The sequence below is a fragment of the Aotus nancymaae genome, unplaced genomic scaffold (genome assembly GCF_030222135.1).
Source record: "Aotus nancymaae isolate 86718 unplaced genomic scaffold, 86718_ANA_hifiasm-v0.15.2.pri h1tg000016l, whole genome shotgun sequence".
NCBI lineage: Eukaryota > Metazoa > Chordata > Mammalia > Primates > Aotidae > Aotus > Aotus nancymaae.
The window spans coordinates 64,630,575-64,648,441 of record NW_026988428.1 but is presented as its reverse complement, the minus strand read 5'-3'; the positions used below and the strand labels follow the sequence as shown (position 1 = coordinate 64,648,441).

Below are 17,867 nucleotides of genomic sequence, written 5' to 3'. Positions count from 1 at the left end.
TGTTCTGATGATGCATTTCTGGTTTATAGAAAGGAAAAAAAATCACAGGCGCCACAGAGATTACAATTAGTATGTTGGGTTGGAAAAATAAAACTGCACCATCAGAAGTATAATTCAAGGCAATAACTGTTTCATTTTCTGCACTCAGAGCAGTGTTTGCTACTTAAAATATCTGTGAACCAATGAAAATTTCCCCAGTACAAAAGATGGCATACCGTGTGCAATTTCTGCACCTTGCTTTCTTCACTTCTCCCTGTGCCCTAGAGTTCACACTTGGAGAACTTCCACATTCTCTGGTGTATCTGCATAATAATCCATTGTGTTGCTCTGCCTCACCAGACCTGAATTTGAGGAATATTCAGATGGTACTCCAGGCTGACTATAGTAAATAATGGTGCAAATAACCATGTGCATATGCCATTTCATATTTTTGCAAGCATATCTTTGAGATAGGATCCAAGAAGTGAGATTGGTGGGTCAAAGGGTAAACACGTGATTTTGTAGATTTTACCAAATTCCCCTCCATAGAAGTTATATCATTTTATTCTTTCTTGGCCATCATATGACAGAAAAGCGATATTGGAGCCTATGAATGAACCTCAGGATGTAAATGTTTCTGAAATTTTATGCAAATATCAGGTATATTTGTCCAGGGATGGGTCTAGATGCATTGGCATTCTGTCCCCCATAATTGCTATGTTCTTTCCTATATCAGGGCCTTTCCTCATACCTGGAAGGCTCTTCTCTTCTTTGCCTTGTTAATTTTCTGTTATTTCAGTAAATTTAAAGTGAACTCAAATGGTTTTTTTTATTTTATTTATTTTATTTATTTTATTTATTTTTTTTTTTTTTTGAGACGGAGTTTCGCTCTCGTTACCCAGGCTGGAGTGCAATGGCGCGATCTCGGCTCACCGCAACCTCCGCCTCCTGGGTTCAGGCAATTCTCCTGCCTCAGCCTCCTGGGTAGCTGGGATTACAGGCACGCACCACCATGCCCAGCTAATTTTTTGTATTAGTAGAGACGGGGTTTCACCATGTTGACCAGGATGGTCTCGATCTCTTGACCTCGTGATCCACCCGCCTCGGCCTCCCAAAGTGCTGGGATTACAGGCTTGAGCCACCGCGCCCGGCTGTGAACTCAAATGTTATTCCGCAGAAAAGCTTTCATTGACTTCCCTGACTTGTTCAGATCTCCTTTTTTGGGTTAATTTTGAGACAGAGTCTCACTCTGTAGCCCAGGCTGGAGTGCGGTGGCACCATCTTGGCTCACCACAACCTCCACCTCCCAGGTCCCGATTCAAACAATTCTCCTGCCTCAGCCTCACGAGTAACTGGGATTACAGGCACGTGCCACCATGCCCAGCTAATTTTTGTAGTTTTAGTGGAGATGGGTTTTCACCATGTTGGCCAGGATGGTCTCAAACCCCTAACCTCGTGATCAGCCCTCCTCAGCCTCCCAAGGTGCTGAGATTACAGGTACGAGCCACAGCGCCCAGCCCATTTTTTGGGTTAATTTTAAACTCGGGATACATGTGCATGTTTGTTCGATGGGTATACAGCTAATGGTAAGGATGGGGCTTCTAGTGTACTCATCATCCAAATATTGAACATTATAATCAATAGGCAATTTTTCAACCTCTACCTCCCTACCTGGGAGTCTCCAGTGCCCTTATTTCTGCCTTTATGCCCATGTGTACCCATTGTCGAGCTCCCACTTGTAAGAAAGAACATGTGATGTGTGATTTTCTGTTTCTGAGTTTGTTCACTTAGGATAATGGCCTCCAGTTCCACCCATGTTGCCGCAAGAGACATGAGTTCATTCTTCTCTATAGCTGCATCGTATTCCATGGTGTATGTAGACCACAATATCTTTATCCAATCAGCCACTGATGGACACTTAGGTTGGTTTTATGACTTTGCTATTGTGAATACTGCTGCAATAAACATATGTGTGCTGGTGTCTTTTTTTTTTTTTTTTTTTTTTTGAAGGTTCTCAGGTCTTCCATTTATTTTTTCTCTCAAATTTCAGGAATTTTCTCTTTTAATTAACCCATAAATGTCTCATAGAAATATTTTGAAAAAGTAAATTATATACAGATTCTAATGTTAATAGGAAAATAAGAAGTTATAGCTCAGTGAACCATAAAGTTGAGACAGAGATGGAGACATCACAGTCCCACGTCTCTAGAACAGGAAAGGTGACCAGGGAAGGAATGCAGGTCAGCGTGGGGAAGGGGATCATGACGGACACGGGGCTGGGCTGGTCTCCCCACCTTCTCACACTATGCCTATAGGGACACAGACACATTCAGATGCCTTTGCAGTAAGAGAAGTCAAGGTTCTTGAAGTCACAAATGGAAGGTGTGGATAAATCTTGCCTCTCAGTACCACACAAGGCAGCTGTCTCACACGTTACCAGCCGTGAGAGATACATCAGAGCCCTGGGCACTGCCACTGCTTGCAGCCTGAGAGTAGCTTACTCCCTTTTTATCTGAGCTCTTATTCCTCCACATCAGAGCAGCGACCACAGCTCCAGTGACTACAGCTCCAAGGACAACCAGGCCAGCAACGATGCCCACGATGAGGACGGTGGGCTGGGAAGACGGCTCCCATCTCGGGGTGAGGGTCTCTGGCAGCCCCTCATGCTGCACATGGCACGTGTATCTCTGCTCCTCTCCAGAAGGCACCACCACAGCAGCCCACTTCTGGAAGTTTCTGTCCCCTGCCGGCCTGGTCTCCACGAGCTCCATGTCCTGGGTCTGGTCCTCCCCATCCCCCTGCCAGGTCAGTGTGATCTCTGCAGGGTAGAAGCCGAGGGCCCAGCACCTCAGGGTGGCCTCATGGTCAGAGATGGGGCGGTGGGTCACTTGTGTCTTGGGGGGCTCCGCGCGCTGCAGCGTCTCCTTCCCGTTGTCCAGGTATCTGCAGAGCCACTCCACGCACCTGCCCTCCAGGTGGGCTCTCTGTTGCTCCGCCTCATTGGCCGCTCCCCGCTTGCGCTGGGCGATGTGAGGCGCTGCGTCTGCGGCGGTTCAGGATCGCAAGTCCTCGTTCAGGGCGATGTAATCCTTGCCATCGTAGGCGAACTGGTTATACCCGCGGAGGAGGCGCCCGTCTGGCCCCGGGTCGCAGCCACACATCCCCTGGTAGGTGTGAGACCCCGCCGCGCTCTGGTTCTGCAGACTCACTCGCTGAGTCTGTGCGGAGACCTTGGCGTTCCGTGCGTTCCAGTCCCGATACTCCGGCCCCTCCTGCTCCACCCACGGCGCCCGCGGCTCCAGCCTCGCAATCGCGGCGTCGCTGTCGAGCCTCATGATCTGCGTGTCGTCCACGTAGCCGACTTCGATGAAGCGGGGCTCCCCGCGGCCAGGCCGGGACACGCCGGTCTGGAAATACCTCATGCAGTGGGAGCCCGCTCGGGTCTGGGTCAGGGCCAGGGCCCCTGAGAGCAGCAGGAGGAGGGTTCGGGGCGTCATGACCCCATCCTCGGCGCCTGGGGAGAATCTCGCCGGTGTCCTTTTTTTCTTTTTTTTTAAGATGGAGTTTCACTATTTTGGTCAGGCTGGTCTTGAACTCCTGACCTCAGGTGATCCGCCCGCCTTGGCCTCCAAAGTGCTTGGATTACAGGCGTGAGCCACCACGCCCGGCCGTGTCTTTTTTATATGATGATTTCCTTTCCTTTGGGTAGATATCCAGTGGTGGGGTTGCTGCATTGAATGGTAGTTCTGTTTAGTTCTTTGAGATTTCTCCATACTAAGAACTAATTTACATTCCCACCAATGGTGTCTAAGTATACCCTGTTCACATCCATGCCAGCATCTGTTGTTTTTTCACTTTTTAATAATGGCCATTCTGGTCAAAGCAACCCACAGTCTTACCAAAGTTATTTAGCTAGCAACTAGAGTTTGGTTCCGTGACATTGAACCAAGTGGGTTTTTGAATACTGCATCAACACTGAGAAGGATGAACTGATATCAAATGTCTTGCGTATGTTTCCAAGGGTGGTTTACTCTATGGTGGTCTGCTACGAGTCAGCCATTTATTTTGGTCTGTTTTTTCAGTGAGTCAAGGATTCTTAAGTCTCCAAGCTAAACAGGAGTACTGCCTGAAGCCAGAATGCATCGAAGCTGCTGCTGCCATCTTAAGTAAAGTAAATCTGTCTGTGGATCCTTGTGATAATTTCTTCCGGTTCGCTTGTGATGGCTGGATAAGCAATAATCCAATTCCCAAAGATATGCCAAGCTATGGGGTTTATCCTTGGCTGAGACATAATGTTGACCTCAAGTTGAAGGCACTTTTGGAGAAATCAATCAGTAGAAGGCGGGACATCGAAGCCATATAGAAAGCCAAAATCCTTTATTCATCCCGCATGAATGAGAAGGCCATTGAAAAAGCAGATGCCAAGCCACTGCTACACATCCTGCGGCATTCACCTTTCCGCTGGCCCGTGCTTGAATCTAATATTGGTCCTGAAGGGGTTTGGTCAGAGAGAAAGTTCAGCCTTCTACAGACACTTGCAACATTTCGTGGTCAATACAGCAATTCCATGTTCATCCATTTGTATGTGTCCCCTGATGACAAGGCATCCAATGAACATATCTTGAAGCTGGACCAAGCGACACTCTCCCTAGCCATGAGGGAAGACTACCTTGATAACAGTACAGAAGCCAAGTCTTATCGGGATGCCCTTTATAAGTTCATGGTGGATACTGCTGTGCTTTTAGGAGCTAACAGTTCCAGAGCAGAGCGTGACATGAAGTCAGTGCTTAGATTGGAAATTAAGATAGCTGAGATAATGATTCCACATGAAAACCGAACTAGTGAGGCCATGTACAACAAAATGAACATTTCTGAACTGAGTGCTATGATTCCCCAGTTCGACTGGCCGGCCTACATCAAGAAGGTCATTGACACGAGACTCTACCCCTATCTGAAAGACATCGGCCCCTCAGAGAACGTGGTGGTTTGCATCCCTCAGTATTTTAAAGATTTGTTTAGGATATTAGGGTCTGAGAGAAAGAAGACCATTACCAATTATTTGTTGTGGAGAATGGTTTATTCCAGAATTCCAAACCTTAGCAGGCGCTTTCAGTATAAATGGCTGAAATTCTCAAGGGTAATCCAGGGGACCACAACTTTGCTGCCTCAATGGGACAAATGTGTTAACGTTATTGAAAGCACCCTCCCTTATGTTGTTGGAAAGATGCTTGTAGATGTGCACTTGCAGAAAGATAAGAAGGAGATGATGGAGGAATTGGTTGAGGGCATTCGCTGGGCCTTTATTGACATGCTAGAGAAAGAAAATGAGTGGATGGATGCAGGGACGAAAAGGAAAGCCAGAGAAAAGACGAGAGCTGTTTTGGCAAAAGTTGGCTATCCAGAGTTTATAATGAATGATACTTGTGTTAATGAAGACCTCAAAGCAGAAGCTAATTGGCAAAGGAGTTTGGGAAACAGTTTTCAGATTTCCAGTCTCCAGCATTATGGAACAAAGTGAAAGGGTCAGCGTGCAGCTGAAAGACTGTAGGAGAATAACCAGCACAATTCAGGACTTACTTATTCTTGTGAAAGCCAATGGAAAATTGCAGTAAGGACTAAAGTCAGAATCATGGCTGGCCTCTGTTTACTTAGGAGAATTGGAAATGAGAAATTTTTCAGAGGCTAAATTTCTGCTGAGTAATACACACATACATACATATAAATGTGCATATAGGGATATGTAGATATGTGAACCTATGTAAGATTCTCTGGGGTGGGTCTGGTTTGCTTTGGCCAGTGAAACACTCATGTGTGTGTGTCTGTGTGCATGCGTGTGTGTGTGTGTACATGGCCGAGAGTGTCACTATGCAAGAGTAAGGTGATATTCAGATGGAATGCTGGAATGCTGCAGAAAAAGGTTGTTAAAATACTAAAATAATTATTTCTTTTTTTTTTTTTGAGACATAGAGTCTTGCTCTGTCACCCAGGCTGGAGTAGCGCAATCTCGGCTCACTGCAACTTCGGTCTCCCAGGTTCAAGTGGTTCTCCTGCCTCAGCCTCCCGAGCGGCTGGGACTACAGGCTCATGCCACCACGCCCAGCTAATTTTTTTGTATTTTTAGTAGAGACGTGGTTTCACCATATTGGCCAGGCTGGTCTTGAACTGCTGGCCTCATGATCCACCTGCCTCAGCCTCCCAAAGTGCTGGGATTATAGGCATGAGCCAGAACGCCCAGCCTCTTTCTATTTGTTAAAAAACACAAAACATTGCACTCAACTCTCTCATGATGGACCCCTGGCCATCATGGCACTGGAGAGCTACTAAGAGTGAGCATTGGAGGTGGGGCACCCTGGTGCAACCCAACCTTCCTGCCAGGCTCTGTAATTCTCTCACACTGGCTTTCATCCAGACTGCTCCACTCGCCAGAGCAGACCAAGACCAGGCCCAGTGTGGAGATGGAACATCTGGTTCCAGTGCTAGTGCACTGGCTGTAACTCCCTCACACCCACCTTCACATAGCTGTCTGTGGGAATTGCATCTTCCGTGGTACACTGTATACGTGGATTAATAAACATTTTGAACATCACCCCTGTATATTAGGTTGGTGCAAAAGTAATTGTGGTTTTTGCCATTACTTTTTTTGTTTTGTTTTGGTGTTTTTTCATTTTTTATTTTATTTTATTTTTTATTTTTGCCATTACTTTTAATGCCAAGGACCACAGTTCCTTTTACTCCAACGTAAAAAGTATGCCTACATGTATATACACACATTACTTTTGGGCAAAGCCATCTAAACACACCAGTCTTGCATATTGCTTTGCTGTTTGAAGAGGGGAAGATGTAGCTACAAAATATGGATTCCATTAACTATTCAGAAAATCCTTTGGGTGCCTAGCATAAAATCTTTCTAATAGATATTTGGATATATCTCTGAGTATTTTTAAATGGATTTAAATTAAATGAAGGGTGTCCTAGAATTTACACTTCCTACTGGCACAGTAAGGAAAGTATCACAATTAGTGCTTCAGTATTTTTCATCTGCTTTTTTTTTTTTTTTTTTTTTGAGACGGAGTTTCGCTCTTGTTACCCAGGCTGGAGTGCAATGGCGCAATCTCGGCTCACCGCAACCTCCGCCTCCTGGGTTCAGGCAATTCTCCTGCCTCAGCCTCCTGAGTAGCTGGGATTACAGGCACGCGCCACCATGCCCAGCTAATTTTTTGTATTTTTAGTAGAGACGGGGTTTCATCTTGTTGACCAGGATGGTCTCGATCTCTTGACCTCGTGATCCACCCGCCTTGGCCTCCCAAAGTGCTGGGATTACAGGCGTGAGCCACCACACCCGGCCTCATCTGCTTATTTTTACATGTAGCCTGAGGCCTATACTACGGATCATTTGCATTCCTATGTAGTGTCTTATAAACGTGTACTCGCCCTACAGAGAAGCTGAACACATTTCCCTGTTCTGCCCTTATTATAGGTTCCCCATCTTTGGAGGGTGCTGGTGGTAAGAACTTTCTTCTTCCATTTAGTCTGTGGATCTGGAATAGGATGTTCAAGAAGAGAAACGTAGGTCCTCCTGAATTTTATGATTGGGACAGCTGTAGCTAGGAAATGACACACGAGTCCCAATTAATTCCCCAAAGGTCACACCATTGAAAGTCAGGAGATGGAATTGGTTGAAAGTCATCATCAACTTGACCTAGACTTTTTCCAGTAATTGAAAGGACAAGAGGCTTTTTAGCCAAGTATTGTCCCTTGCTGAATTTAATTTTTTCATTTTGGAGATTACAAGAGGCTTGAAAATAATCATGTGAATTCCTTCTTGTTTCAGCTTCTACAACAAACAGAACTTTCCCAATAGTTGCTGGGCTTCAATTCTTTTTCTTATTCAAGGGCCTTTTGAAATATTTAAAATTATCAAAATATTATTACGATTAGCAAGTCTTCTAAAAGTAAAAACTGATATCATTGATACTGCTTTTGAAGGTTAATATTTTTTCTTTTTCTTTTTTGCACACCATTCCTCATCATACATTTTAGAATGTTAGCTATGTACTGAGCACTATGCTTTGCATTGTTAATTGCACAATATTCGATTCAATCTTTGCAACAATCTGGTGAAACCCATATTCTACCTTATTCTTGAGAAACTGAGTCTCTTTCTTTTTTTTTTTTTGCAAAGTTGGTCGCTTTTTTTTTTGGGAGAAAGAAAGAAAGGAAAAAAAAGAATGAAGAAAAGGAAGAAAAAGGAAGAGAAAGAGAGAGAGAGAATGGAAGTATTGCTTTCTTGCCCAGGCTACACTGCAGTTTAGTAATGGGTATTGAAAACCTCTTTTATACCAATAATTATACTTAATGATGTAGACAGGAAGGAATAAGGGAAGAAAATAACAAACAAGCAGCCAACCAATATTTCATTTAAGTCTGTGAAATGCTATGCAATTACTGAGGAGTGATTTACTTCCAATTATGTAGTCACTTTTGGAATAGGTGTGAGGTGGTAATGTATGTTTTGTGTATTTGAAGTGGAGAGTTCTATAAATGTTTATTAAGTTTACTTGTTCTGGGTCTGAGTTCAAGTCCTGGATGTCCTTGTTAATTTTCTGTCTCGTTGATCTATAGAATTGTTAGCTCTTCTTGTTACATTGATCCTTTTGCCATTATGTAATGTCCTTCTTTGCCTCTTTTGCTCTTTGTTGCTTTAAAGTCTACTTTATCAGAGGCGAGAATTGCATCTCCTGCTTTTTGTTTGTTTATTTTTACTCTCTGTTTGGTTGGTAAATCTTCCTCCTTCTCTTTGTTTTGAGTCTTTGTGTATCATTGCATGTGAGATGGGTCTGGATGCAGCATACCAATGAGTTTTGGCTTTTTATCCAATTAGAATATATATAAGTTTAATACTGCCATTTGATGCTAGCTGGCTGTTTTGCCCATTAGTTGGTGTAAATTTTTCATTGTGTTAATGCTCTTTGCTTTTTGATATATTTTTGGAAAGGCTGATATTGATTGTTCCTTTATATGTATAGTGCTTCTTTCAGAAGCTCTTGTAAAGCAGGCCTGGTGGTGGTGAACTCTCTAAGTACTTGTTTGTTCACAAAAGATTTAATTTTTCCTTCGCTTATAAAGCTTAGTTTGGCTGGATATGAAATTCTGGGTTGAAAGCTCTTTTCTTTAAGGATGTTAAATATTGGTCCCCACTCTTTTCCGGCTTGTAGGGTTTCTGCTGAGAGATCTGCTGTAAGTCTGATAGGTTTCCCTTTATGGGTAACCTGACCTTTCTCTCTGGCTGCCCTTAGTATTTTCTCCTTCATTTCAACCCTAATAAATCTGGCGATTATGTGCCTTGGGGTTGGTCTTCTTGAAGAATATCTTTGTGGTGTTCTCTGTATTACCTGGAGTTGAATATTACCCTGCCTTGCTAGGTTGGGAAAGTTTTCCTGAATGATATCCTGAAGAGTATTTTCCAACTTGGATTCATTCTCTTCGTCACATTCAGGTACACCTATCAAACGTAAATTAGGTCTTTTCACATAGTCCCATATTTCCTGGAGACTTTGCTCATTCCTTTTTATCCTTTTTTCTCCAATCTTGTCTTCTCATTTCATTTCACTGAGCTTGTCCTCGACTTCTGATATCCTTTCTTCTGCTTGATCAATTTGACTGTTTAAACTTGTGCATACTTCGTGAAGTTCTCGTGTTGTGTTTTTCAGCTCCATCAATTCGCTTATATTCCTCTCTAAATTGTCCATTCTCGTTAACATTTCTTCAAACCTTTTTTCAAGGTTCTTAGTTTCTTTGCATTGGGTTGAAACAAGTTCTTTTAATTCACGGAAGTTTCTTATCACCCACCTTTTGAAACCTGCTTCTGTTATTGGAACACACTCATTTTCCATTAAGCCTTGTTCCGTTACTGATGAGGAATTGCGATCCCCTGTAGAGGGAGAGGCATTCTGATTTTGAGTATTCTCTGCCTTTTTAGGCTGGTTTCTTCCCTCATTATATATTTATCCCTTTGTCATCTTTGTTATTACTGACTTTCTAACTAGGTCTCTGAGCGGACGTCCAACTTGTTGATTCCCAGCGCCGAAATCTGAGCAATCCACTGCGCCAGCCAAAACAGCGGTGTTAAGATTGATGGCGCTTTTCTGCCCAGGAATCTCCGGACTCTGCACCGAGAACTGCTGCGCTAAGGCGCCAGCAAAACCGCCGCTCCGGCCACAAGAGTCGCTCTGGTGACCCATGGGGCTCCTCCACTGGGAATCTCTTGGTCCGTGAGCAACAAATATTCGTCTGAAAGTGTGGCATCCTCTCGTTCTCTGCGCTTTCACTGGGAGCTATGAGCCCAAGCTGCTAGTGATCAGCCATCTTGGATCTCTCGCCCAGTTAATATTTTTGAAGGAAATTCCTGTGAGAAAATTTCCCAGAAAGTGTTCTGAGCCCAAGAACATACTTGAATTTTCTATCAGTTACAATCATATTCTGAAGGTTTTGGCAGAAAATGTGGGAAACAGAGAAAATGCACTCATAATATTGCTACGTAATACATATTTCTGTTACAGTTTGTTAATTTGTTTTTCTCTCTTTCTATACAGCTGTAATTGATGTTCATATATAATTTCAGGTACCAATCTTTACAGTTAAAAAATAATAATAACAATAATGGCCATTCTGACTAGTGTTTTAATTTGCATTTCTCTGATGATTAGTGATGTTGAGCATTTTTCTCATGTGTTTTTCAGCTGCTATTGATTCTTTTGAAGAATATTTGTTCATGTCTTTTGCCCAGTTTTTAATGGGGTTGTTTTTTTTTTATTTATTGAATTCCTTGTTGATTCTGAGTATTAATCTTTTATCGGAAGAATAATTCGCAAATATTTTCTCTCATTCTGAATGTTATTTCTTTTACTATGCAGAAGCATTTTAGTTTAATTCAGTCTCATTTGCCTACTTTTGTTTTTATCGTTGTATTTGTTTTTGGAGTCTTTTTCATAAATTTCATAATTTTCATAAATTATTTACCTAGGCTGATGTCCTGAAGACATTTTCCTAGGTTTTCTTCTAGGCTTTTTATGGTTTTAGGTCTTTGATTTAGGTCTTTAATCCATCTTGAGTTAATGTTTAATATACTGAGAGATAGGAATCCAGTTTCAGTCTTCTGCACATGGCAATCCAATTTTCCCAGCACCATTTATTAAACAGGGTGTCCTTTCCCTATTATTTATTTATTTATTTATTTGAGACAGAGTCTTGGTCTGTCACCCAGTCTGGAGTGCAGTGGCGCTATCTCAGCTCACTGCAACCTCCAGCTCCAGGGTTCAAGTGACTCTCCTGCCTCAGCCTATGGAGTAGCTGGAATTGCAGGCGCACACCACCACATTCGGCTAATTTTTGTATTTTAAGTACAGACAGAGTTTCACCATGTTGGTCAGGCTGGTCTCCAACTCCTGATTTCATGATCTGTTCAGATCAGCCTCCCAAAGTGCTGGGATTACAAGTGTGAGTCACTGCACCCAGCCCCCATTATTTATTTTTATCAACTTTGTCAAAGATCAGTTGGTTGTAGCTATCTAGCTTTATTTCTAGGTTCTCTTATTCTGTTTCACTGATCTAATTGTCTATATTTGTACCAGTACCATGCTGCTTTAGTTACTATAGACTTGTGATATAATTTTAAGTCAGGTAATGTAATGCCTCTGAATTTGTTCTTTTTCCTTAGGACTGCTTTGGCTGTTCAGATTTTTCTTTGTTCCATGTGAATCTTAGAATTGTTTTTAAACCCCTATTTCTCAGACTCTATAGATTACTCTGGGTAATATGGTCATTTTAACTATATTGATTCTTCCAATTCATGATTATAGATTTTTTTTTATTTGTTTATGTCATCTACAATTTCTTTCACCAGTGTTTTGTAGTTCTCCTTGTAGAGATGTTTCACCTCCTTGGATACATGTATTTCTAGGTATTTGACTTTTTCCTGGCTATTGTAAATGAGATTGAGCTTGATTTGGTTCTCAGATTGAACATTATTGATATATAGAAATGCTACTGATTTTTATATGCTGATTTTGTATCCTGAAGCTTTGTTGAAGTCATTTTCAGGTCTATGAGTCTTTTGGAGGAGGCTTTATGGTTTTCTTTAATCAGTAAACAGAGATAATTCGGTTTCCTTTTTTCCAGTTTGGATCCCTTTTATTTATTTCTCCTGCCTCATTGCTCTGGTTGGGAGTCCAGCACTATGTTGAGTAGGAGTGGTGAGAGTGGACATCCTTTTCTTGTTGCAGTTCTTAGAGGAAATGTTTACAACTTTCCATCATTCAGTATGATGTTGTCTGTGGGTTTGCCATATATGGCTCTTATTATTTTGATGTATGTTCCTTTGACGCCTCATTGGTTGAGGGTTTTCTTGTTTTTTGTTTTTTTGAGACAGTCTTGCTGTCTCCAGGCGCCAGGCTGGAGTGCAGTGGCACAATCTCGGCTCACTGCAATCTCCACCTCCTGGGTTCAAGCAATTCTCCTGCCTCAGCCTCCCGAGTAGCTAGGACTACAGGCGTGCACCACCACGCCCAGCTAATTTTTTGTATTTTTAGTAGAGATGGGGTTTCACCATGCTGACCAGGATGGTCTTGATCTCTTGACCTCGTGATCCACCCGCCTCGGCCTCCCAAAGTGCTGGGATTACAGGTGTGAGCCACCGCACCTGGCGGTTGAGGGGTTTTATTACAAAAAGATGTTGAATTTTATCAAGCGCTTTTTCAGCATCAGTTGAAATGATTGTTTTTTTGTCCTGCATTTGTTGATACGATGTCTCACATTAATTGACTAGCATATGTTGAGCCATGTTTGCATCCCTGGAATGAAGCCCACTGACTGTGACGATTTATCTTTTGATGTGCTGATAGATTCCGTTTGCTAATATTTGTTGAGGACTTTGGTATCTGTGTTCATCTTTTTTGTTGTTGTATCCTTGCCTGATTTTGGTATCAGGGATTCGTAGTGGATTTGCAGCATGTCTCCTCCCCAGTTTTTTGTAAGAGTTTCAGTAAGATTTGTACCAGCTCGTCTCTGTATGTTTGATAAAATTCAGCTGTAAATCAGTGTGATCTTGGCTTTTTTTTTTTTTTTTTTTAAGATTTTTAGGTACTAATTTGATTTTATAATTTATTATTGGTATGTTCAGGATTTCTTTCTGGTTCAATCTTGGGAGGTTGTATGGTTCCAGGAATTTCTTCATTCCCTCTAGTTTTCTAGTTTATGCACATAGAGCTATTCTTTTTAGTGATCTCTGCTGATCTTTTTTTATTTCTGTGGTATCAGTTATAATGTCATTTTATCGTGTCTAATTGTACTTATTTGAATCTTCTCCTTGTTTTTGGTTAATCTAGCTAGTAGTCTTTCAATATTATTTGTTTTTTCAAATAACCAACTTTTTTTTTTTTTTTTTTTTTTGAGACCGAGTTTCTCTCTTGTTACCCAGGGTGGAGTGCTCGCCGCAACCTCCGCCTCCTGGGTTCAGGCAATTCTCCTGCCTCAGCCTCCCGAGTAGCTGGGATTACAGGCATGCGCCACCATGCCCAGCTAATTTTTTGTATTTTTAGTAGAGACGGGGTTTCACCATGTTGACCAGGATGGTCTCATCTCTTGACCTCGTGATCCACCCGCCTCGGCCTCCCAAAGTGCTGAGATTACAGGCGTGAGCCACCGCGCCTGGCGTAATAACCAACTTTTTATCTCATTGATCTTTCATATCATTTTTATGCTCAATCGCATTTAGTTCTGCTCTAATCTTTGTTATTTATTCTGCTATCTTTGGGTTTGTTCTTGTTTTTCTAGCTTCTTGTGTTTATTTGGGATCTTTCTGTCTTTTTTATGTTCACTTTAACCTTTCCTCTTAGCACAGCTTTTGCTATATCCCAGAGATTTTGGTTTGTTGTGTCTGCATTTTCTTTTGTTTCAAATAATTTGTTAATTGTGCCATTATTTCATTGTTTACTTACAGTTCTTCAGGAGAAAGTGGTTCAGTTCCATGTAACTGTGTAGTTTCAAGAGTTCCCACTCTCTTGGTATTGTTTCTAATTTTTTTCTGCTGTGGTCTGAGAAGATACTTGATATGATTTCATTTTTAAAAAATTTATTGAGACTTGGTTTATGGCCAAGCATATGGTCCATTTTAGAGACTGTTTCATGTGCAGATGAGAAGAATGTATATCCCACAGTAGTTGCATAGAATGTTCTCTAAATATGTATTAGGTCCATTTTATCTATAGTCTAGTTTAAGTTCAGAGTTTCTTTTTTTTTTTTTTTTTCCTGAGGTAAACTTTTATTTCTTGGCTGATAGGACTTCCACAACCATGCTCCTCCTGGCACCTTCTACTCTGCCCAAGCAATGGCAGCCCAGTCCCAAAGGTGCCTGCCATGGTCACAGGGGTTGGGGAGTCACTTCACATTCCAGGCTGGATGAGTGAGAGGGCTTGGGGGTACTCCCCACACACCATTGCCAGCAAGAGGCCATGACTCACCACAACCCCAAATCCTGCCTCCTGGTGGGAAGTGACAGTGCCTCCTCCCAGCTCTCCACACCTAATAGGGTCATGACCAGACAGGGTAGGACCCAGGCTCCCAGCCTCACTTGGTAATGGTGGCCTCCAAGGCTGCCCCCTGTCCCGGTCACAACCCCAGCCCCATCATGGGGCAACAGAGGTCTCTTCTGCTCCTTGGTCCTCAGCGACAGACAGAGCCTTCCACGCCAGGCAGGACAGAGGCAGAGTCAGGAGCAGCAGCAGTGGCAGGGAAGGAGTGACCAGCAGGAGCGCAGGGCTCTCCTGAAGTCAGGGCAACCTGTCTGCCATGCGGCTCTGGGACCCGGCCACTAGGTGGGCGTAGGCAGCTGTGATACAGGTACTTGGACACCTTCCTGTCCTGATGCTAGCTGATACTTGTCTTTGACTGCTGCTCGCTCCTTGGCATCAAAATACCAGACATTGATGGTGTACCTGGTGGTATACGCTGGCTTCACCTCGTGGGGGTTCCGCCAGTCAGACCAGAAAATAAGCAACCGATCAGAGAGTGGGTCGATGTTGGCTACCACCAGCCGGCCCTCAGGGAAGATCTGCAGCAGGCCTCCATGCACCTTAACGTCCCAGTTCTGATTCAGGTAATAGATACAGGTGATGCAGCATCCATCGCCGTGGGGATTGTCAATGTGCCTTACGCAGCTGAGCCCGTTGCCTGGGTAAGACGCCACCATGGCCTTGGTGCGCCCGTTGATGACATAGCTGCCCAGCTGCCCTGCGCAGTGGCAGATGACAGCGTCCACGTGGGCCATGAGGGCACCGATGCTTTGGCAGCCTGGCTCGTGGCCTTCCACCCAGGCAATCTGGTCCCCACGGATGCTGCGCAGCAGGATCGCCCGCTGGCTGACCAGCTGCCCATCTTGCAGGAGCCCACCCCGTTTGAGGGCCTCCACCTCGGCCAACACGCGGCCACCCAGTGCCGCCTGCAGGAAGCTGTCCTTGACGCAGATGGCGTAGTACCACATTCAGGGCACAATATAGTCCAGGGCTAGGCGCTCAGGGGCAGAGGGCAGCACCTCCTCCATCAGCCCAGCGCTGGCCTCACCACTGCCACTGCTGCAGCTGCAGCTCATACCACCCTCCCGCTGCTCTGCCTCCTGGTTCTCTTGCCTGGCCCAGGCCGCTTGCTGGGTGAAGGGGCATCCCCACCATCCTCGGCCCATTTCCATTTGGGGGCCTCAGGCTGGGCATCCTGGGCTGCCAGTGCTGGCACCCCTTGGTGACCAGCGCTGCAGCACCTCCACTCTGCAATGGCCACAGCTCACCACCATCCTGCCCACCAAAGCCCTCCCGAAGGGGGCTGGCAGTGGTAGAGGTGGCTGTGGCTCTGGGTATCCCACTCCCTGCCAAGGCCTCACTGGGCACTCCTGGACAGTGGTAGGAGGGGAGCAAGGGAGGGGGCAGGTAACTCTCCACCCCCATCCTGGCCCGGCCAGGCTCCAAGGGCTCTGACGAAGACCCCGGTAACTGAGGGAGAGCCTGACTTAGGGGCTGCGGCTGGCACGGGCTGTCCATGGCAGCAGTGTCTTCATTCCCTCAGGCATGGAGGGCACCACCCGGTCCCATGGTGCCACCCTCCTCCGCCTCCACTTGATGCAGCTGGGGGCCACTGGGCCTGGTGTGGGGCAGGGTGAGGCAGGGCAAACAGCGAGAGCTCTTCTCACGCCCCAGGGATCGATTGCAGGTCTCCAAGTCCTCTGCCATCCCTAAGGGCTTGGGAAGGGACCCTTCAGGGTGGTGAGCTTTTTCCTCCGGCCCCGGCACCGCCATTTTTGCCAGCTGCCCTGCGCCGCACAGCGCGCCATGCCACCCAGAGTTTCTTTGTTGATTTTCTGCCTACTGATGTCAGGGAGGTATTTAAGTCTCCCACTATTATTGTATTGCTATCAGTATCTTTTCTTAGATCTTGTGGTATTTGTTTTACGAATCTGGGTGCTCCAGTGTTGGGTGCATATATATTTAGGAAAATTAAATCTTGTTGTATTGAAGTCTTTGTCATTACATGCTCTTCTATTTTTTCTGTCTTTTTATTTTATTATTATTATTCTTTTTTTTTTTTTTTTTTTTTTTTTTTTTTTTTTTTTTTGAGACGGAGTTTCGCTCTTGTTACCCAGGCTGGAGTGCAATGGCGCGATCTCGGCTCACCGCAACCTCCGCCTCCTGGGTTCAGGCAATTCTCCTGCCTCAGCATCCTGAGTAGCTGGGATTACAGGCACGTGCCACCATGCCCAGCTAATTTTTTGTATTAGTAGAGACAGGGTTTCACCATGTTGACCGGGATGGTCTCGATCTCTTGACCTCGTGATCCACCCGCCTCGGCCTCCCAAAGTGCTGGGATTACAGGCTTGAGCCACCGCGCCCGGCGTTATTATTATTCTTTAGACGGAGTTTCACTCTTGTTACCCAGGTTGGAGTGCAATGGCGCAATCTCGGCTCACCGCAACCTCCGCCTCCTGGGTTCAGGCAATTCTCCTGCCTCAGCATCCTGAGTAGCTGGGATTACAGGCACGCGCCACCATGCCCAGCTAATTTTTTGTATTTTTAGTAGAGACGGGGTTTCACCATGTTGACCAGGATGGTCTCGATCTCTTGACCTCGTGATCCACCCGCCTCGGCCTCCCAAAGTGCTGGGATTACAGGCGTGAGCCACCGCGCCCGGCCCCCTTTTTATTGTCTTTTAAAAAAAAAACTATTGTTGGTTTAAAGTCTGTATTATCTGATATGGGAATGGCTACTCCTGCTTAGTTTTGTTTTCTGTTTTCATTATATATCTTTTTTCATGCATTTACCTTGAGTCTGGAGGATGTCTGTAGCCAGTAGGTGGTCTCTTATAAGCAGCAGACAGTTAGGCCTTGCTTTTCATCCAATGTGCTACTCTGTGTGTTTTAGGTGGAGCATTTAGGCCCATTTGCATTTAAGGTTAATATTGATAGGTGAGGTTTTACTCCCATTATATTGTCATTAGCTAGTTGTTTCGGAGTTTCTATTGCATAGTTTCTTTATGGCAATGGGAGCTTTGTACTTAAGGGTCCTTTTATGATAACTATCGTCCTTTCTTTGCTATGTTTAGAACTCCTTTAAGCATTTTTTTTATATATATAGGACTGGCCTAGAGGTGACAAATTCTCTTAGATTTGTTTGTCTGGGAAATAATTTATTTCTCCTTAATTTGTGAAGCTTAGTTCAACAGTATACAAAATTTTGGGCTGCATTTTTGTTGTTGTTATTATTTAGGGAAGCTAAAAATAGCCCCCCAGTCTCTGCTGGCTTGTAGGGATTCTCCTGAGAAGTTTGTTATTAGTCTGACGGGTTTTCCTT

At 44.3% G+C, this 17,867-nt stretch overlaps 1 protein-coding gene and 2 pseudogenes across 1 annotated transcript; 1 reads left to right on the top strand and 2 right to left on the bottom strand.

Moving 5' to 3' along the window:
* Positions 1 to 2,209: 2,209 nt before the first annotated feature.
* LOC105732618 (patr class I histocompatibility antigen, A-126 alpha chain-like) lies at positions 2,210 to 3,485 on the bottom strand (annotated as a pseudogene).
* Positions 3,486 to 4,057: 572 nt separating this feature from the next.
* LOC105709155 (phosphate-regulating neutral endopeptidase PHEX-like) lies at positions 4,058 to 5,497 on the top strand. Its single transcript, XM_064376802.1, is given in 1 exon segment — positions 4,058 to 5,497. A coding segment is annotated over 1 exon segment (1,263 nt). The 5' UTR covers positions 4,058 to 4,234.
* Positions 5,498 to 14,845: 9,348 nt separating this feature from the next.
* On the bottom strand, positions 14,846 to 16,064 carry LOC105732609 (prolyl hydroxylase EGLN2-like; annotated as a pseudogene).
* Positions 16,065 to 17,867: the final 1,803 nt, after the last annotated feature.